This window comes from Balaenoptera borealis (assembly GCF_965194805.1).
Source record: "Balaenoptera borealis genome assembly, chromosome: 7".
Lineage (NCBI taxonomy): Eukaryota > Metazoa > Chordata > Mammalia > Artiodactyla > Balaenopteridae > Balaenoptera > Balaenoptera borealis.
Genome location: NC_138864.1, coordinates 124,161,563 through 124,182,779, shown reverse-complemented (window position 1 = coordinate 124,182,779; position 21,217 = coordinate 124,161,563). Strand labels below are relative to the sequence as shown.

The 21,217-nt window shown below is 60.2% G+C and overlaps 1 protein-coding gene across 5 annotated transcripts in view; it reads left to right on the top strand.

Annotated features, from left to right (window-relative positions):
* Window positions 1-21,217, top strand: part of KCNH2 (potassium voltage-gated channel subfamily H member 2) — a 39,846-nt gene that overhangs the window by 6,213 nt on the left and 12,416 nt on the right. For 4 of the 5 annotated variants that reach the window (XM_082398773.1, XM_082398771.1, XM_082398772.1 and 1 more), the window contains exons 3-7: window positions 12,827-12,991; window positions 14,108-14,551; window positions 15,144-15,355; window positions 19,736-20,164; window positions 20,676-21,063. In XM_082398773.1, the coding sequence (XP_082254899.1) occupies window positions 12,827-12,991; window positions 14,108-14,551; window positions 15,144-15,355; window positions 19,736-20,164; window positions 20,676-21,063 (1,638 nt within the window). Of the gene's footprint in view, window positions 1-12,826; window positions 12,992-14,107; window positions 14,552-15,143; window positions 15,356-16,766; window positions 17,203-19,735; window positions 20,165-20,675; window positions 21,064-21,217 lie in introns of those variants that run through there. The other variant, XM_082398775.1, reaches the window with a different exon arrangement.

Sequence of the window (21,217 nt, the reverse complement as noted above, 5' to 3'; positions counted from 1 at the left end):
GCTGGGACTGCTGGGAGGTGGGGAGGCCAGACTGGGGGGTGTGGGCTGGAGGGAGAGACACGAGGTGCCAGGCCCTCACTGGCCCTGTGTCCATGCTCCTTCAGGTCAGGCCTGGGATTAAGGTGCAGCTGGGATCAGGGCCCAGCAGCGTGGGGCTGGCGGGTGGCGGCATCCCCTTGGGGCTCTGGGCCGCGCCTCGGCAGCAAGTGATGCTGGTGTACACCTGCATTCCCACATTGCCCTGGGGAGGCTTCGGGCGCCTTCCACCATGGCTCCTCCTCACGCTCCCCTCCTCTCCCGGGCCTCGGGGAGGTCCCCTGGGCTCTGTCCCTCGTGTTCTCTCTGCTCTTTGTTCCCGCCTCTCTGCCCCGCCCCTGCCATGCTCAGCGGCCGCCTGTGCCCATGGTCTCTGCTTCTCTCCCCACCACTCAGGCCTCCCTGCCGGCTCTGTCCCCTGTGGTCTTTATCTCCCTCTCCCTGCAGCTGTCTCTCTTCTTCCCCCACCTTCCGTACCCCTGCGCCTTCCTCCCTGCCTCTCTCCCTCTGCCCCGGTGGCCCCCGCCTCTCTGGGCTCCATCTCCAAGTCTCTGTCTGGCCCCGCGTACCTCTGCCTGTCCTGGCCTGGTCTCCATGTCCCTGTGTCCCTGGGAGCCTGTGTGTGGGTGGGGACGGGGGTGTCTCTAGAGAAGAGTCTGTTGGCTTCTCCACTCCAGCTGCAGGCCGGTTGTCATGGTAACAGGGTCAGAGGGCCCCCCGCTGCAACAGCTGAGCTGTGGGCTGGGGGAGGGGTGGGGACAGAGGGCCAGCGTGCTCCCCAGTGCTCCCAGAGCCCATGGGGAGCCAGAGCCCCAGAGGTGACCCCACACCCACTGGTCTGTGGTCCCCAGACTCAGACCTCAGCCTCCCAGGTGCTTGCGCAGGTACTCCTGGCACCAGTGACACTCCTTGGGGCCTCCCGTGACTCTCCACGGACCTCAGGCCATTTCGCTATCTCCTCCCTGGTCCCTGAAATCTGACTCCTCACTGTGACCCTCCCACACCACCCCCTTCTCCATCATGGCCCCAAGCTCAGACACCCACTTCTCCCCTCCCAGCCCTGTCCCCTCCAAGCCGTGATCCTCAGGTCCCCACACCCCCATCAGTCAGGGTGGCTGGTGAAGGAGCCCTTGGGTATTTTGAGGCTGGCCGGCAGGTCAAATGGAGGCTGGTACCTGGGTGTGTTCTGTGTCCTTGAGATGGAGCAGGCCGGGGTGAGCCCCGGAGGAATGAGGTTAGACACAGGTAGCACTTTACTTAGGGGGGGTGGGGAAGCCATCGAGGGGCCCCCTCCACCTTGGGCCTTCTGGTCAGGACCTGGGGCAGCTTGGAGTCCGGCAGGTGCGCACACCTGCACGATGGTGGCCGGGAGCAGGGCTCGGGGGCTGCGTCAGAGCCCAGCAGCGCTTTCCCTCCGTGGCTCCAGGGAGCGGAGCTGAGCCGGAGCAGGGTGCCCTGGCCTGCATGGGGGCTTCCTGTCCCAGCCCCAACCTGGGGGCCGGGCGGGCCTGCCATGACCGAGGGTGTGGGCCACTCCTGGCCTTCTCTGGGGTCTGGAGAGTGTCGGGCGGGCGGCTCCTCTGTGTTGTGTCTGCTGTAGCCCCTGAGAGGAGCTATGTAAATATTTGTGCAGAGGCGTCTGGGATGGGAGCAGATTTTGACGGTGTTCTCGGGCTCTGGGGAGGCGGGCCGTGGGCAGCAGGAGGACCAGCATGGGGGTGTGAGACCGGGTGAGCCTCAGCCTCTTTTCTGCCCAGTGGTGGCTTCCAGGGTGGTGGGACTTCAAGGGGTCCAAGAAAGTCCTTTCACAATTAAACATCTTCCCCGAGGGTGCTTGAAATGCCTCTATGTGGGAACTTTTCGTTTGGGTGGAGAACGAACCTTTTTCTTTAAAACGACATTTTCTTCTCATCACCCCTCCTCTGTAAGCAGGGAGGAGTGTGGAAATAGCTGGCCCTCAGTGTGAAGGGGTTTCACAGAATCATTCCTCCTTGACATGGGGAGGGGCCCATGGCGTCAGGGCCAGAAGAGGGGGCACAGAGGGACACCTGGGACAGGTGATGAGTATGGGAGAGGCTCTGGATGAACCGCTGTCCCCCTAAAGTCCCTTCCTGTCCTTAGTCCAGGGGCCCATAAAGATCTCCACGCTGTGAACTGTGGTTGGCCTCGAACGGACTTCTCTCCGTTTTGGTCGCGTGTCTACTGGACTAAAAGCACCTTGAGGGCCGGGCAGTGTCTTCTCCTTAAGCCACCATCTCCCTCACTTACAGCTCTGGGCAAGGCTGCCATGTCCGACTCCCCCACTAGATTGGAAGCTCTGGGAGGGCAGACAGCGGCCTGTTTTGTTCTCTGTTGTATCTATGTGTCTGCTGCATAGTGGGAGCTCGGCTCATGCTCCCACTGAATGAAGGATTGAATGAATGTGGTGGGCAGGGTGCTGTGTTGCAGAAACCCTGTACCGGGAGTCAGAGCCTTGGGAGCAATTTCTGGTTTAGTTATAGTCTTGCTCTGTGACCTTGGGCAAATCACTTCCCATCTCTGGGCCTTGGTCTCTCCCTCTGTGAAAAGCCTTTGAATAATAGAATGCCAGGGCTGGGAGGGGTCTTAGAGGATGGGGAGGCTATTGGGGCCAGAGGAAGGTGGGCCAGGGAGAGGTGGCCTGAGGTGGCCACTGAGCGAGCTGCAAGTCCTCCACCCCTGCCGTGTGGGGGGCATTGTGGGGTACAGGGAAGGCATCTGGGGATTTTCAGCCTTCCCGCCTCAGAGATGGACGGAGGAGGCCTGGATGGGGGAGCAGAGCTGGAGGAGGGGGCGGTGGCAGCTGCACTCATTGGCACCCTCACTGTTGTGACTGCACTTTTTTTTTTTTGGCTGCGTTGGGTCTTTTTTGCTTTGCGCGGGCTTCTCATTGTGGTGGCTTCTCTTTGTTGTGGAGCTCGGGCTCCAGGTGCTCGGGCTTCAGTAATTGTAGCGTGTGGGCTCGCTATTTGCGGCATGAGGGCTCGGTAGTTGTGGCTTGCAGGCCCTAGAGGGCAGGCTCAGTAGTTGTGATGCATGGGCTTAGTTGCTCTGCAACACGTGGGATCTTCCCGGACCAGGGCTCGAACCCGTGTCCCCTGCACTGGCAGGTGGATTCTTAACCACTGCACCACCAGGGAAGTCCCTGTGACTGCACTTATAGTTTGCAAGCTGGGACGCATGCTTTGTGGCAGGTGGTCCTTAGATGGGGCCTCCTCGCCATCATTTTACAGGCACCAAACTCACTTAGAAAGGCTAAGGGGTCTTAGCCAGCTGGCAGGTACCTGAGTGGGAACTCCAGTCCAGTTTTCCTCTTTGCACTCGAGTCCTGCCCAACATGGAACACCACTGCACAGGCTGTCTTGCCCCAGAGGGCCCTTTGGGGTCATGATGGGCTCAGAGCCCCAGGAAATTTGGGCTTTAGCTGGGGTTCCCAGAGCTGCAGTTCCTCATTCGCTAAGTGGGATCAAAACACCTGTCCTCCCGCGTACTGCTGGGAGAGGTTCAGCAGATAAGAGGATAGGTGCAAAGCAGTGTCGAGTGCCAAGGCTCTTGGCACTCTGCTTGCCATTAGGCAGGGCATCACCCATGTGGCCGCAGGTTCTAGTCAACCAAGGAAGTGAGCTGACCAAGGGTCTCAGTATCCCTGTTCCTACGGCCATCACCCTATGCCCTGCTCCACCCCGGCCTGCCTTTCTGCCTCTCTCCGCGGGCTTCTGTTGGTCCAGCTCCTGCTTCTTCCACAAATCATAGAAACCAGGATATTTGTGTTAATGGGTTTCTTCTTTCTCTTTCATTGGTTTTTCTCCTTTTCCTTTTTTCTCACTCCCCAGTCCCATTACCCTCCCCTTAGGCAGCCATTCAAATGTACTTCCTGTGAATGTGCTGCTTGCATATGTTCTTGCAAAATGTGTGTTTTGTCTGACTGCATATAGGTTTAATTTATGTAAATGATACGTGCTATATATTGTATTCTGGTGTTCACTTTTGTTGCACAGGAGTCCGCCTTTAAGTCCAGCCAGCTTGTTCCTTGATATTGAGCCTACAGCTCCATGTTCTCTGGTGTGCTGCCCCCTCGTTTTACCCTGTCCACTCTCCTGGGGAGGGCCCGCCAGGTTGTCTCTATAAATGATGCTGCAGTGAACATCCTCATGCGTGGCCCCTTTTGGACTCATGTGAGGATGCCTTTGGGATTTCTCCCCAGGAGTGGAATTGCTGGATCACAGGGTATGTGGACACTTAATTCAACGAAGCACTATCAGGCTGTGCATGAGCGGGGCTGCATCTATTGCCACCCTCCTAAGCAGAGCATGGGATTCCCCAACCCTGCCATACGTGGCATTATCCACCTTTCTAATTTTTGCAAGTTTAATAGGTGGAAGTGATATCTTTCGGCTTTAATTTGCATTTCTTCGATTTCATGCGAGTCCGAACATCTTGTAGGCAGCCATTCAGGTTTCTTTCCCATGAATTCCCTGCTCATATGCTTTGCTCACTTTTCCATGAAGCTGCTGTCTTTCGTTCTTATTGATTTGCAAGAGTTGCTTATTGATTCTAGAAATACAAATGCATACAGTTAAATATCCAATGTGTATTCTGGATATTAATCCCCGTTGAATCAAGATTTTGTAAATATCTGCTCCCATTCAGTCCTCTGTCAAATTTATCCAACAAAAATTCTTGATTTTGATACAAGCAAATTCATGGATTTTTAGCTTTCTTCATGCTTTTGAAGTTTTGTTTAAGAAATCCTTCACTGTCCTGAGGTTGCAAAGGTCTACATTTTCTTCTGTTACCTTAATTGTTTTACCTTTCTCAGTTGGGTCTTTAATCCATCCTGACCCTACCTCTGTCTGTGGTGTCAAATAGGGATCAAGTTGTATTTTTTTCCGTGTACTGAGCCAATTTTCCCAACACATCTAGTAAACAGCCTATTCTTTTTGGTTGGCTTGTGGGGCTACCTTTACCACTGGTTAATTTCCCATATATCCATGCGTCTGTTTTTGAGCTCTCTGTTCTGTCCAAGTATTTATTTGTCTGTTCTTGCATCAACACCATATTAAAAAAATACAGCAGTTAGTATGTCTTAGTATCTGGAAAGGCAAATCTTCCCTCTCTGTTCTTCTTTTGAAAGGTTGACATACATATTTGTGGACCTCTCTTCTCCTTTGCAAACTCTAGAGAAGGTTTATCAAGTTCCTGGGAAGAAAAACCCCACTAGAATCTTGGCTGGAATTAGATTGGTTTTATGGGTTAATTTGGGGAGAATGGACGTCTTTCTAATATTTGTCCCATCTGAGAGTCTGTAGTGTCTCTCCATTTATCAGATTGTTTCTGCATCCTTTATTAGTTTAAGATTTTTTTTTTTTCTCCCCCATAGAGACCTTGTGCATTCTTGGTCACTTCCTAGACACTTCATAGTTTTGTGGTTTTTTTGGCCATGCCATGCAGCATGTGGGATCTTAGTTCCCCGACCAGGGACTGAACCTGTGCCCCCTGCATTGGGAGTATGGAGTCTTAACCACTGGACCACCAGGGAAGTCCCCACTTCATAGTTTTTGTTGCTATTATGAAAGAGATCTTATTTTTGACTACCTACTCTAATAGCCTTCTGCTGGTGGAGGGGGGGCTGATCTTGTATTTGGTAGCCTCACTGGATGAAGTCTCTCATTAGCTAGTTCTGTTTAATCTGTTGATTTTATTGGTTCTCTAGGGAGATGATCCTATCATATGTGAATAACGCTGGTTTTCTCTGTGTATGTTTGGGTCGTTGCCATATGTGTTGACGTTGGAACGTTCCATCTGCCTTTTTCAGCAGGCTTTCACAGGCACTTGTATCTATTTGTTGGAGTCCTGTGAGGTGGGTGAGTCAGGGAGGGATTGCAAGTTTTGGATTAATGATTGAGAAGCTGCGGCCGACTGGGTGACCGATGGGACAGGCCCTCTGGGGTATGCCGGGAGCCAAAGTGGGAGCAGAGCTCTAGAAGCTTGCGGGGCCCTGGAGGAGGGCGGGGACCCCCACTGTCTCCTAGTGGACCTCGGCTCTGTGTGCCCTTGCTGCCCGTGGCCTGCTGTGTGTGGGTCACAGAGAAGAGGGCTGGTAGGGGTCTGAGGCTCAGAGATACCCCAGCCGCCTTGCCCGGATTCCTGGGCCGTCAGCCTCCGTGTTCCGTGCTGTTGACCAGATTGAATAGTGCTTCAGCAAAAGACGCCACCTAATTCCTGTGAGGGTTCTGACTGCTGTCCAGACTCAGGGTGGGTTTGAAATGGGCAAATCCTGTCCTGAAAGCATAGTCAGTCCGTGCCCCTGGATCTGAAAGGGAGCTTAAAGCGTGGGGAGATGGCCCTGTCCCCATCTGCCATCCGTGCAGGTCCCCGCCCCAGTCCGTGATCGACTGGACACCTGTTCACCCAGTTTGTCCCGTGAAGCCAGCCCAACGCTGGCCTCAGGCCTCCGGCTCTGGGCAGAGGGAGGAAGCTCCCCCAGAAGCCAGCGTACAGTTACCTCTCTCATTAGGAATGTAGTGTTAGAGGAGTTTTCAGTGAGAGACATCCCTGTGGCCAGATGGAGCTGTCAAGAAAATCTTTGTAGAGGGGGGGTCCTTCGGGGGCCTAGAGGGGCGGGAGGAGTTGGAGGGAAGCGGGGTGGGGCCGTGGGGAGTGGGAGGGTCTGTGAAGCTGGGGCACACTGGAGGGGGCACCCGGGCCAGCCTGCGTGTCCAGGGACGGGAGGCCCGGCTGGGAGGGCACCTGAAGGATGTGACATGGCTGGGAACAGGGGGTTCTGAAGGACTCTGAGGAGGGACAGGCTCCAGGAAGCAAGAGGAGGGAGGTTAAGCGTGGAGGCCTCAGGGAGGCGGGGAATGGGATGGTGCCGGAAAGAGAAGCTTTCCCCGAATAAACATGGCCGGGTTTCACCTTGCCGGGGCTTCTTCGGAACAGGGCAGGGCTGTGACTCCCAGTTTACAGACTGTGAGGCTGCATCCCCCACGGAGGTCGAGTAGGGCTGAGCCCCAGAGCTTTTCTAGAAAGAGCTCTTCTCCTGAGGCCGTCACAGTGGCCCCTGGGAAAGGTAGCACAGACAGGCCACATGCAATGGGCTTGGATGGGCATCTGGATGACTCACAGAGGCCCTGAGGCCCTCCGTGTGGCCCTATAAATCTCTGGGAAGGTGTTAGGCTGGAAGGGCTTGGGGGGGTCTGTCTGGAGATGCTCCTTCCGGGTGAGTGGGGTCTGGATTGTGGCTCCCCAGCCCTGGCCCTGAAGTGAGTAGTCCTGGGGAAGTCTGTCCCACTCAGCTCCTGGAGCCATGGGGATAGGATTGGCCTCTCTTTCTCTCTCACACACACACGAACACACACGTGCACACTCATTCACTGGCTGGCCTCTCAGGCTCCCCCGCTCTGTCCCCTGGGCCTGCAGTGTCCCTGGCCTTCCTTAGGCCCCCACTGCCCAAGAGAGCGACGTTAGCGACACGGTGGCCCCTGGCCAGGAGCAGCTCCAGCTGCATCTTCCTGTCGCCGCCACCAGGCTAAATATAACCTGACACTGCACAGCCCTGGGCCGCCGTCGGAGACAGCCTCTGCTGGGGGCGGACAGCCCGACGGGAGCCCCAGCCTCCTGCCCTCAGCGTGACTTTGGGCCCAGCTCCTCCTGCCCCAGCAGGGCAGGACGGCGACCTGGGCAAGGATGGCTGCTTCCCCGAGGTCACCTTCCCTGCAAGGACCCGGCACCCTGCCTCGTTACAGCTCTGAATGCTTCCACAAGGCCATCTATCATCTCATCTGGCACCCAGGGTACGAGTCACTTGTCCCTGCAGTACCCACAGGGAGTCTGCAGCTCAGAGAGGTGGCTGACCTGCCCACAGTCACACAGCGATTGCCCAGGTCTCCTGAGGGTCGGGGCAGATCAGCTCGGCTCAGCTCCCCAGGACCCCTCTCTCTGCCAACTCATCCCGGACTCCAAACGGGGGGTCCTGTTGACTCCCCGGCTCAGTGAGGGTGGGTGGCACGCCTGTCTTGTTCATGAGGCCCTGAACGCTTCACGTGCATGTGCTCAGTGAGTACTCGAGGGGGATGAAGAGCCACCTGCGAAGGAGCTGTGATGACACCTAGTTTGCAGATGAGCCACTAGAGATTCTGACCTGGGGAGCTTGTCCAAGGACACTCAGGTCACCCGCAGGCCTCCCTTTCCCCACCTGCCCGGCGCTGCCCCAAGAGATAAGGCCTGCCCCCGCGGAAGCCGACGGCGGCTCCTGCCTGGGGACCAGCCAGGGGTTCCCAGAGGTGGGCAGTTGGGTTTGGGACCGGGGGTGGGGGGGCCCTGGATGGGTTGGGATGCAGGGCAGGGACGATGCCCCAGGTACACTGTTGGGTGTGGGTTGGCACCAGGTGAAAGCAAGCCAGCGTTGCGTTCTGATGAAGATGGCGCCCTTCCCCGGGGTCGGGAGGAACTGGACCTGCTGCGCCTGGAAGGTAGCCAGACCTGGTCCCCTGGGGCCCTCCCCCTGCCCCCCCCCCGCCCCTTTCTCAGTGGCCTGTGGTGAGCTGCATGACCTCTGCGGCCCTTAGACTCCGAGGCGCAGAGGATCCTGTCCTTGTATGGGGCTGTCAATCCATGACTGCCTCTCCTCTCCTGGCCTTCATTCTCACAGGGCCCGGGTGCCCCAAGCCCAGGAGGCAGGCAGAGGCTGGGTGCCCGGATGCCTTCAGCTGGGGCTGGGGTCGGGGGGTGGGGGGTGTGAGTCAGGTTTCTTCAGCATCAGCCACGTGAGCCAGGCTGGCCCAGGGGGCCTTCTCCCTCTCCTCCTTCTCCAGTTACCAAGATCTCCCTTGGGGGGCTTCCCTGGCGGGCCAGTGGTTAAGACTCCGCGCTTCCACTGCAGGGAGCGCAGGTTCAGTCCCTGGTCGGGGCAACTAAGATCCCGCAAGGTGGGCAGCGGGCAGCGTGGCAAAAAAAAAAAACCCACAAACAAACAAAAGCAAAAACAAACAAAAAAACCTCCCTTGGGCTCTCCTGCTTCACAATGTTCTGTCATTCATCCCTCTAGCCCACTGGGGCAAGGTCATCGTCCTGTATTGCAGGTGAGCTCCCTGGGGCTGGAGGAGGGCAGGTGACTTGCCCAAAGTCATTCTGATGCAAGAGCGAAGGCCACTTAACTCCATAGCCTGTGCCCCGCCCTTTTGCGCCCGGGAGCCCCACAGCCGTTCTGTGGGCAGGGCAGGGGTCCTCCGCTCCCCTCCAGTTCGATCCCCTCCAGTCCGTTCCCTCCTTCCCCGGGCGCTCCAGGCTCTGGCTGTCTCGGGAGCGCGGGCCGCTCCTGCCACAGAGCGGCTCTCGGCGGAACTGCAGCCTCCCCCAGCTCTGGGCTGAGGTCAGCCTCTGCTCCGCGGAGCTGCTCTGCGGGGTGGGGCGGGTCGGAGGGAGAAGAGGAACAAAGAGATGAGCAGGGTCTGGGGTATGTAGGAGCAGGGCTCATGGAGAGCGAGGCACTGGTCCCGGCGTGCGGTGCCAGCCCAGGGCTCCGGGGAGGCGGCCCAGACGCTGACTCTGAGCATTTCTTCTCTGCTGAGAAGTTGTGTGAAGGTCCCAGCCCCGCCGCCTGCAGGCTGCGATGTGCTTTGTGCCGCTGCCCAGTTCTGGCTGTCCCTGTGCCCCACCCCTGGCCTGCTGACCTTCAGCTGCCCTCAGGGACCCCACCCGCCAGAATCCCAGCCAGTGATGGGATGGGGTCCCCTGGCAGGTCTGGCTGAAGAGCTAGGGGTGGGTGATATGGCAGCTCACGGAAGACCCAGCCAGCCAGGCAGGCTGGGCGGGAGGCAGAGCCTCTCGGAGCCCTGGCTGACCTGGGGCTACCCGCTTTCCTTCCTTCCATGTCCCCTCGAAAATAGTAGCTGGAGCCTAACACCCCCCTCCCCCCAGCCATCAGGCAGGACTCCAGTTCACATTTTCGGAATAACAAGGGCTTTTACAGGGTTATTTGAAAGGAAAAATTCCTTGAATGTCGACAAAGGGAGAGGACCAAGGGGGCTCCGTGTGTGAGTGTGTGTCTTGTGTCCAAGGGCCGGGAGTGGGCCTGTGCTGTAAGGGGGCTTATATCTGGAGTTTCTGCGGCCTGGCATGACGGGGGGCGCAATTAGGGATGTCAGGGTCCTGGGCTGTCCGGGCTGCAGAATGCAGTTCTGGCCTCTCTTGCTGAGAAGCTGGAACTGAAGTGGGCCTGGGGTGTTGAGGCCTCAAGTTCAGAACCCTGAGGCCGTGCCCTGGGGGCAGGATCCCCAGGCCATCCTGAAGGGCTGGGCTCATCAGGGCTCCAGACTCTGGGCTTACGTGAGATGAGTTTCCCAGTGAGGAACCAAGACCAGGGGCCTGGATCGCTGGGCTCCCAGGGGGTGGCTGTTGGGGGGGTCTCCAGGGCTAAGGTTTCCTGGTCTCTGGCCTCTCCTTAGTCCCTGTTCAGGCTGCTGCCGGCCATCACCATATTAGGGCATAAACGCCAGGCGGGCTGTCTAGGTGCCAAACGGTCTCCAGCTGGGCCCGGCCTCCTGCAGCTCCCAACACCACGGCAGTGTTTCAGCCGGGCCATGTCAGAGGCTGGAGGTCAGGGGACAGCAGCAGCTACTGGAAGGAGACCCTGAAAGAGCACCCCCCCAGCTCAGGTCCCGTGGGCCAAGCCATGAGGGCCTGGGATGCGGTGAGTGGAAGGGCTTTGGGGTAGGGCAGAGAATTCTCGGCCAGCCCCCGCCCTGGCCCAGCTCCCCTCATCCCGGTGCCATCCTGTTTCCCTTGGTTTCAGAGGATCTCCGTCCACAAGATTAATCCCACAGCACTTAGAATTGCTTCTCTGCTCCCTCTCAGCCCTGTGCCTAGCAATCGTCCCGGAGCTCGGCCAGCATCTCCTAGGGATCAGGCTCTTTACACCTGGCCTTCTCAGGTCTGTGGAGAAGCTGCGGCTGCACTTCCCAGGGCTAGCCCACAGGGCTCATTGGCCGTCGGCCCCTCCAGCTTGTTGGCCTTGACTCAGTTCACCCCAGCCACGTCCTCTCCACCAGTCCTGATCCTCGACCCCTCCCCCGCCGTTAGCCCCACCCCATCACCAACACCACTGGCCAGCGCCTGCTCCCTGGTGCATTGTTCTGGGCGCTAGGCCCTTCAGAGGGGACACAGACACTGGTGAGTTAGAGGACCCGGCAGTTCAGAGAAGACAGATGAGCACAGGAAAGAAGTCTCTGCCCCGGGAAGAGAAGATGAGGAACATGCTTGGTCCCCACCAGGTCCATGGAGTAAGAGGAACAGGATGTTAACACGCCTTCTTGTTGCATCAAGGAGGGCTTCCTGGAGGCAGGGGTTCTGAGCTGGGCCTTAGGCAGAGCCTGAGAGCGCACCGGGGTCTCTTTCAGAAATCAGTAGAGAGGAGGGTGTGGGGGCCGTGCGCTGGTCAGAGGCAGAGGCGGAACAGGTACATTGGCCTGGTGAACTGACATCAGCTGGAATAGGGGGCCTGGTGGCCAGAGAGAGACATTGGGAGGGAAAAAAAAAATCAAGAGCAGAGAAAAAGACGAGAGACAGAGATGAAAGATCTAGAAGCAGCGCTTCTCAACTCTGGTGAAGGATCAGTTTTGTTTCTAACGTGTCACAGACCAATACTTGTGTGAAATACAAAAATCACATGCTTGGATATTGCGGCAATGCCAAATTGCTCTAAAGGTTTTGAAGCTCTTGCTCTCAACTTCCGAACTTATCTTTTTGTGGATGACACAACAGTTGGGTACTAACGAAGAGGAGCAAAGACAGACAGAGAGACAGAGGGTGATCGCTAACCTGTCTCTAGTGTTTGGCACATGCCAGGCACTGCCCTAGGCGGCTGGCACGTGTTGACTTATTTAATCTTTACAACTCATGAGGAACGAGTTATTTTTTATTTTATTTTATTTTTTTAAACAAGTCTGTTCTTTTTTTTTTTTTAATTATTTATTTATTTATTTATTTTTGGCTGTGTTGGGTCTTCGTTTCTGTGCGAGGGCTTTCTCCAGTTGCGGCGAGCGGGGGCCACTCTTCATCGCAGTGCGCGGGCCTCTCACTATCGCGGCTTCTCTTGTTGCGGAGCACAGGCTCCAGACGCGCAGGCTCAGTAGTTGTGGCTCACGGGCCTAGTTGCTCCGCGGCATGTGGGATCTTCCCAGACCAGGGCTCGAACCCGTGTCCCCTGCATTGGCAGGCAGATTCTCAACCACTGCGCCACCAGGGAAGCCCAGGAACGAATTATTATCGTTCCCATTTTACAGATGAGGAAAATGAGGCACAGGGAGGTTAAAAACGTAAGAAAAATGCATCAATGACAAGGCAGCAGAGCTGGGATCTGAACCCTGAGATCCTGGGCTTAAAGTCTGTGGGCTTAACCTCCGGGCTGCAGTGTCTTGCATGAGGAGAAGCAAAGATAGAGTGTGAGAGGAGAGGGAAAAAGGTGAAACAACCCAGGAAGAAAGGAGCAGAAGCCAGTGTGCGGAGAACGCACATGGGGAGAGAGGGCTGGAGAACCAAGGCAAGCAGAGAGAGAAAGGGAGAGCTTTGAGAGCGGAAAGCTGGAGCGGCCAGATTAGGGAAGCAGCTCTGGCCGGCATGTGGCAGGAGGAGGGGGTGGGGCAGGAGGCAATGGCGAGAAGGGGCAGGACTGTGTGTGGGAGCCGTGGGGGAGGCAGAGGTGGACAGGCCCCTTCAGGTTTCGGGGGCCCATTCCGCCTGGTGCCACAGTGGCCGTGTCTCCGCTCTGCAGGGAGCTGCTTCCTGTGCCTGGTGGATGTGGTACCCGTGAAGAACGAAGATGGGGCTGTCATCATGTTCATCCTCAACTTTGAGGTGGTGATGGAGAAGGACATGGTGGGGTCCCCAGCCCGTGACACCAATCACCGTGCCCCTCTCACCAGCTGGCTGGCCTCCGGTAAGTGCAGCTGTGCTCTTGGGCTGGTGCAGGAATACATGGTTTCCCTTCCCTGGGGCCGTGAGGCTGCCCAAGGCCAATGCTGTGTAGGAAGGGATGCGGAGGGGATCCTTTCAGAGATGGGGGAGAGAACATGGAGGACACGGCCGGTCCCCTCTAGCTCAGCATGGACAGGTGCGGTGGAGGGACTGAGCCCAGATTCACAGGTCCCTGGGGCAGGATCATGGCTGGTTTCATAGCCTTACCCGCTTGGGGTCCCCCCACAGCATCCCCTGGGAGTGGTCCTCTCTCCAGCCCCAGGGGTGGGGGATTCGCCCTTCCCTGATGGCCCTGGCCACTTCGGGGCAGCTCCCTCTGCTCATGACAAGGCTCTGTCTCTCATGGACTCAACTCTGTGAAGCTTCTCTCTCGGGTCCTTGTTCCCGGACTGGCCAGCTCCCTGCTGTGGCCTTGGCTACGTGAGAAGAGGATGTGAGGGGACTGCTGCCTGTGGCTGGAGACGTGCAGGCCTCACCTCATCCTCCCATGACTCAAAGGCTCAGACACCTCCTCCTCCCCCTGCATGGCCTTTTTGGGTTTAATTTTAAATGTTCCCTCAGAGTCATGGCAAAAGAAACCACCTCTTGGTTTCTCAAGCTCTAAAATGGCAGCATTAGTAACGCCCTACCTATGCCATGGGTGCCACCTGCAAGGTGGCAGGGTACGGCAGGAACCCGTGGCATCACTCCTCCATTTGGATGCAGGCCCTGCCATTTACTGTGCGACCTCCAGCAAATCACATAATTCACTGACGCCTAAATTTCCTCAAGTCTAAAATGGAGATAATGATACCCACTGGGGGCAGCTGTGAGAGCTATAGGTGGTTTATGTAGAGACCACCGGTGATGTGAGGCTCAAGAAATGGTGGTTTATTATTGGCGGAGTCTTAGATATGATTGCATTCTAGACTTTTCTGGAGACTTGAGTTCTGTGCAGTAGGAGTGGGGGTGGAGGGGTGCCGGCGGCTGTCAGGGCTCCCACTTTCCCTCCTTCCTCCCCTTGGTGACTGGACTCCAGCTGCTAGGCCTGGCCCTCTCCCGGGCTGCTGGGGCCCATGCACCTCCCCTGTCCCCGCAGGCCGCGCCAAGGCCTTCCGCTTGAAGCTGCCCGCGCTGCTGGCCTTGACCGCCCGGGATTCGTCCGTGCGGCCGGGTAGCGCGGGCGGCGCCGGTGCCCCGGGGGCCGTGGTGGTGGACGTGGACCTGACGCCCGCGGCGCCCAGCAGCGAGTCGCTGGCCCTGGATGAGGTGACGGCCATGGACAACCACGTGGCGGGGCTCGGGCCGGCGGAGGAGCGGCGCGCGCTGGTGGGCCCCAGCTCACCGCCTGCCTGCGCGCCCGGCCCGCACCCGTCGCCCCGGGCGCACAGCCTCAACCCCGACGCCTCGGGCTCCAGCTGCAGCCTGCCCCGGACGCGCTCCCGAGAGAGCTGCGCCAGCGTGCGCCGCGCCTCGTCGGCCGATGACATCGAGGCCATGCGCGCTGGGCCGCTGCCCCCGCCGCCGCGCCACGCCAGCACCGGTGAGGGTCGGCCCCACCCCTGCAGGAACTGCCCGGTCGCGTCCTCACCCGCGGGCCTGTCCATTCCAGGACCTCAGCTTCCTCCCTCTCCGCCCTGTCCTGTGTGCCTGGGAGATGGAAATCCTATTAAGCGCTTACTTAATCCCATTAAGTAGCCTTTTATTCCATTAAACGTGCATTCATCCCATTGCATTCTTCCACTCTCAGAGCCGATGCTGGCCCGAGGAGCTGGCTCTCCCAGGCTGGCCTGGAGCGGGGATGCCCACGGGGAGTCGGGAAGGCGGGAGAGGCGTCTGGGTCCCTGCCACCACCTGGGCCTCGGGCAGGTTCCCAGTGCCCGCTGCACAGACCGTCTGGAGGCTCTTTCTCCTTCCTCGTCTCATAGCTGCATCAGGCGCGCTTCCTTACGGTGGGGAGGGGTCTGCCCTCACTTGTTTCTCAGGGACTCCACCCCTGTTTCCTGAGCTGGCCTCACTGAACCCCACGGCCTGGCTCCTGCAGGGCCCGTCTCCACCTCAGCTCTGTGTCGTCGACCTGACGGCCTTTGCCCCTGCCTGCCTGCCACCCTGACCCCCTTTCCCCTCCACCCCAGGGGCCATGCACCCCCTGCGCAGCGGCCTGCTTAACTCCACATCAGATTCGGACCTCGTGCGCTACCGCACCATTAGCAAGATTCCCCAAATCACCCTCAACTTTGTGGACCTCAAGGGCGACCCCTTCCTGGCTTCGCCCACCAGCGACCGGGAGATCATAGCCCCCAAGATAAAGGAGCGGACCCATAACGTCACTGAGAAGGTCACCCAGGTAGGTGTCCAGCTCCCTGGCTCTCCGCTCACGTGGGAGGAGCTTGGAGGGAGTGGAGTGGGAGTGGACTGTAGTCAAAAGGGGGGGTGGCGGGGTGCAGTCAGTGAGGGCCTCCTGAAGGTGGCGGACGTGCTGGCTGGGGGCAAGGGTGGCGTTTCAGAGCTGGGACGAGAGAGATCCTGGAGCAAGGGAGACTGGAGGGGGTGCCCATGGGAGGGGCAGATACAGAGGACAGGTGGGCGGGGCTCAGGGAGGATAGGGCAGCTGAGGCCGGGCACCTGGCAGGGAGAGGGTGGGTGGGAGAAGGTGGCCATGGGGCACAACAGAGTCCTGGGGGCAAACCAACGGGAGGTTTCACGTTAGAAGGGGCCACAGAGGTCAAGGTTGGGGGTCCTGATTCTTCCAGGCCAATGTGATGAGCCAGGCAGAGGGTGGGGACCCAGTGCTAGGGCCAGGGTGGCCTAGAGGTGCCCACCCCTGTCCCCAAACCACGGGAGAGGAGAGTTTCCTTCCCAAGTCGGGAGGGGAGGGTATGGAGTTGGGGGCACAGACACAGATGGGTCAAGTCCCCGAATCCCAGACCAGAGAAGATTGCCAGCCCTGGGGGGCATTGCCCAACACTGCCCAGTGGCAGGGCCAGCCTGGTCTCCTGCCCCCTCTTGGCAGCAAGATCGTCTGCACCACCCCCACTGCCCAGTCCATCCCAGCTCCTTCCCGTCCTGGCCTGGCGGTGGGGTGGGGGAAGGTCAGGACTGAGAAGCCAGGGACAGAGGGGGCTCCCGTGCCACACCTGTCTCGCCTCAGTCGCATCGCCCCCTCCCGCTCCTTCGGGCTGCCTGAGTCGGCCCGAGTGAGGGAGCTGTCCGTGGGCTGCTGTGGGCCTCCTCAGCCCTCCTCCTGGCCCCGCTCCCGCGGCCGCCTTGGCTCTCTGGGTCCCTGCCAGGTCTCCGGCCCCTTGGCCTTGACTCCAGAACGTTCCCCCCACCCTAGGCCCCATATTTGGCTGCCTAGCCCTCACCCCCTCCCACCCCTGCCTCTCTCTTGTCCTCACCTGGAGCCCTGCCGGCTGCCCTGCCCCTGTGCCCACAGCGTGTGCTGTCGTGTTGTGGTCTGTGCGTGCCAGCGTGAGCGTGTGCTCCTGGCTCTTTGGTCACCGGGCGGTCGCTCCATCTCTGGGTGTCTGTGTGACTCTGGCTGGCTGGGCAATGGACCGGCGGGGCGGGGGTGTCGGGGAGACCATTAATCTGCGGTGACAGGCCGGGCTGCCGGGGAGGGGGAGGGGCACGGGCTGCGGGAGTGGCTGCAGCAGGAGCCCGGAGCGGGCCGAGGGGGAGGGGGCCTCTGGCCGGCGGGCGGGGCGAGGGAGCCCGGTGTCGGGGCTGGGGTGGGGACCTGGGAGGAGGAGGGGCCGGCTGGAGGAGCCGAGGCTCCTACCGCGGTGCCCGGGCCGCTGCTGGGCTGGCAGCGGGCAGAGCGCGGCACCCTGGCAGCGGGGCCCGCACCACGGGGCCATGGGCAGCCTGAGCCGGGCGGGCTGCTGTCCACGCTCACTGCCAGGGTGACCCCAGCCCCGAGGCCCAGCCCCAGTGACCCTGGCTTCGTGCCAGAGGCTGCCCTGGGAGCCAGGCCGCCAGCGCCTGGGGCGCAGCCCGGGCTGAGGCTGCTGTTGAGCTGCAGGTGAGGCGCTGGCTGGGCCCTCGGGGCCCCGGGCAGGCAAGCTGGGGGGAGCCAAGTCCTCCATGGCGGCCCCAGCGGGGAAGGCGAGCAGGACAGGGGCTCTGCAGCCCAGGGCCCAGAAAGGCCGGGTGAGGCGGGCCGTGCGCATCTCCAGCCTGGTGGCCCAGGAGGTAGGTGATCCCCCCAGCCCCTCCCCCTCCCTCCGGGGCGGGGGCACCGAGATGGGTGCGGCCCAGAGGGCTCTGGCTCCAGGCCGGGAGAGGGCTTCTGAGATGCAGGATGGGTTGGGGAGCCCTGGGGTCTGTGGCCCCGCTCATCCCACTCTTGGCTCCAGCTTGCTCGTGCTTCTCCAGACCCGCTGGGCCTAGGTGGACGGTGTTTTTCTTGCCAGGGCTTCCCTTCTCCTTGGGCTTCCGTGGCCCAGCCTTCTAGCTCGAAACACAGAAGGAGGAGAGGGGAGAACAGGAGCGAAGTGGGCGCCCGGAGAGGATGGCGGGGAGACGGGGGAGGAGAGGAGCCGCTCCCACTCCCACCCCACCTCCCCCAGCGAGCGGGCCGCAGCCGGGCCTGGCACAGAGGCGCTGGGGCTCCCCAGGTCCAGCACTCTGTGTGTTGTGAGTGGACCCTGCGGCGGGCGAGGGAGGCGTGGGCTGCTTCAGGGGTCCAGGTTGGGGGGCTGGGGTCAGAGGCCGCTGGATGAGTGGTGAGGGCGGGCTGAGCCGGGCGCCTGGTCCACCTCTTCTGGGGCAGCCTGAGGTGCTGGTGGCTATGCTGTGGTCCCCCAGGCTGCTGACTCTATAGGCGCCTTCTGGGAGCCACCTCTGCACCCCCCGGGGGGCTTCTGTCAGAGAGCCAGGAGCCAGCTCAGGCAGGATGGCAGGGGGAGTTGGAGGCGGCGCCCGGGTGGGTCTGCGAATCCCACCCCTGTCGCCACCACCAGCACCTAAACTCTCTGCCTTGGCTCTTGTGCTCCGCCCAGCTGGGGGACAGGGATGCGGGGGCGGGGGGGGGGAATTCTTGCCAGCCACAGGTGAGGACCCGGGGTTTGGCTTAAATGAGCTTTAGGATTCTGTGTGACAACAGGTTATGTAACAGGGGAGGTTATATACCGGCCCAAGGCCGTGCGGCGAGCGGTTGCAGAGCTGAGCCCGGCGGTCCCTATAAGAGGAGGTCTGCGGCTCCGGGTCTCGTGCCCCGGGCTTGCCCCCGGCACGTGTGCTTGTGGACTCGGCGGTGGTGGTCCTGCTGTGGGCCGACGCAGGTAGGGGGCAGGACCCCATTCGTCAGGTGTGGTTCGGCACAGCCTCGGGGGGCCTGGCCTCTCAGGTGTGGTGAGGAACCCCATCCAGGAACCTTCTTCTGCCTCCTCGTCTGTGAGGGCCCTTCTCAGTCCCCACTTGACCCCTGAGAGGTCACCGCCCATGTTTTCTGCCTTAAGGAGCAAGGGGCTCGGGCTGACGGCAGGGCGGAAGCGGGGGCCTAGGAGCCACGTGCCCCTTCCCCTGCCCCAGGCCCCAGCTGCCCACCCCACCCATCATGTGCCTCTGGAGCCCCTGTGGCCAAACCCCTAACTATGGCCCATCTTAACTTCCAGTTACTTCCACTAAGGAGAGGCTCTCCACACGGTCCATCTGGTGAGGGTGGTTCCAGGGGGTCCCCAGCTTGAATATGAATGGGAGTCTTTGCGGCTCCACCCACCACGGCCCTCCCCAGCACAGAGGCCTGAGGATGCGGGGCCCTGGCACTTAGTACTGCTCCCGCAGGGCCGGCAACCTTGGCTCTCAAGGGGGTGGGTGAGGCCTTGGATTTGGCTGCCCAGGGATGGCAGGGCCAGGCTGGGAGAGTTTGGGGATTCTGAGGGGCAGGGGGAGGCCGCAGGGGGACGGACAGAGGCTCCTGGGGCAGCGCGAGAAAGCTGGTCTCAGCTCTTCCTAGTTTGGCTTGGGGAGAAAGAGTGGTGTGACTGCTGCCACCTGGTCTGGATGGCGAGCCTGCCTCTGCCTGGGTGATGAAGGGGCAGGACATGAGGTGAGCTGGTGCTGGGCTGGGTGGTCACCTCTGAATGGCTGCCCTGGGCCAGGGTGAGTAGGGAGGGGGAGCGAGTGTCATGGTCTCTCTTTCCTGGATGCCAAAGGGCCTGAGGCTGGGTGGCTGGTATCCTTGGGCCAGAGGCATGAAGGGACATTTAGGCCCTCAGTCCCTGGGCCACCAGCAATGGGACTTGTAAGGAACTGCAGTGACCACCACCATTTACATCGCCAAGGCCGGAAGCTGTAGTCCTTGGAGCATTTTCTGGACAGAGACTGTAGCATATGTGGGACGTGTGTGTGTGTGTGTGTGTGTGTGTGTGTATGTGTGTGTTTGTGGTGTTTGGGGGTGTGGGCAAGATTGCACGGTGCGAGTTATATCCATAGTTATCAGTCTGTATTGCTGGTGGGGAGCAGTACTTGTGGGTGTTACTGCTTGGTGCCCTGGACTCAGATAGCCAGCCAGGAGGTCCTGTGCCACATGGGGAACTCTGGTGAGTGGCCGTGTCCACTTGTCTGAGGGTGGGCTTCCCCGCTTACTCTGCTTGGCCTCTTCTCTGGAGGGCCCAGCAGAGATGGTACCTGCTCCTACCCTGGAGGGCCCCATGGTCTGTCCTCCCTGCCCAGACCCTGGCTGGACACCATACCCTTACCTCCACCTTCCCCGCCGGCTCAGGTCCTGTCCCTGGGGGCCGACGTGCTGCCGGAGTACAAGCTGCAGGCACCACGCATTCACCGCTGGACCATCCTGCACTACAGCCCCTTCAAGGCCGTGTGGGACTGGCTTATCCTGCTGCTGGTCATCTACACGGCGGTCTTCACGCCCTACTCAGCCGCCTTCCTGCTGAAGGAGACGGAGGAGGGCCCCCCGGCCCCCGACTGTGGCTATGCCTGCCAGCCGCTGGCCGTGGTGGACCTCATCGTGGACATCATGTTCATCGTGGACATCCTCATCAACTTCCGCACCACCTACGTCAACGCCAACGAGGAGGTGGTCAGCCACCCTGGCCGCATCGCCGTCCACTACTTCAAGGGCTGGTTCCTCATCGACATGGTGGCCGCCATCCCTTTTGACTTGCTCATCTTCGGCTCTGGCTCCGAAGAGGTGGGTTGGCAAGGAGGCAGGGGCAAGGGGAGGGCAGCAGGGGGCGGGGTGAAGGGGTGGGTGGCGACAGAAGGAGGGTGGCAGACGCATGGCAGAGCCCCAGCTCACCCGCACCTACTCCCCTTTCCATACGAGCCACACCCCGGCTGTAGCGGTCCAGAGGGCTCACCTTTTCCTAATGTGTCTGTCCAAAGTGGCCACTGTCTTTTAGTTCACATGAAAGTGCCCTGGAAGCTAGTGGGAGCTCTGGCCGGGCGCCTGAGGGTGGGTGCACCTTTCCGAGCCCCAGTTTCCTCATTCTGGCCGTGGGAACCGCGAGCCCTTTGTCACAGAGCTGGCACGAAGGTGAATGGGCTCCGTGCTGGGCCCAGTGAGTGGGAGGCGCTTCTATTTTGAGGAGGTTATGGGGAGAGCTCCTCGGGGATCTCACCTCCGATGCCCCCCGAGAGCTGCAGTGCCCCCACTCCTCGTTTGCCCCCCTCCCCCACTGAACATCCGCCGACCCCCGTAGCTGATCGGGCTGCTGAAGACGGCGCGGCTGCTGCGGCTGGTGCGCGTGGCACGGAAGCTGGACCGCTACTCGGAGTACGGGGCGGCCGTGCTCTTCCTGCTCATGTGCACGTTCGCGCTCATCGCGCACTGGCTGGCCTGCATCTGGTACGCCATCGGCAACATGGAGCAGCCGCACATGGACTCCCGCATCGGCTGGCTCCACAACCTGGGCGATCAGATCGGCAAGCCCTACAACAGCAGCGGCCTGGGCGGCCCCTCCATCAAGGACAAGTACGTCACCGCCCTCTACTTCACCTTCAGCAGCCTCACCAGCGTGGGCTTCGGCAACGTCTCACCCAACACCAACTCGGAGAAGATCTTCTCCATCTGTGTCATGCTCATCGGCTGTGAGTGCACCCCCGGGGCGGGCGCGGGGGGCTAGCCGGGGGCCCGGGGTCTGGGAAGAGCCCGAGACAGAGGAGAGGGAGGGTGTTAGAGGAGCCAGAGTGGGGCCCTGGGACTTAGAGACCCCAGGGGCCTGCATCGTGGCATGTTTGGGGC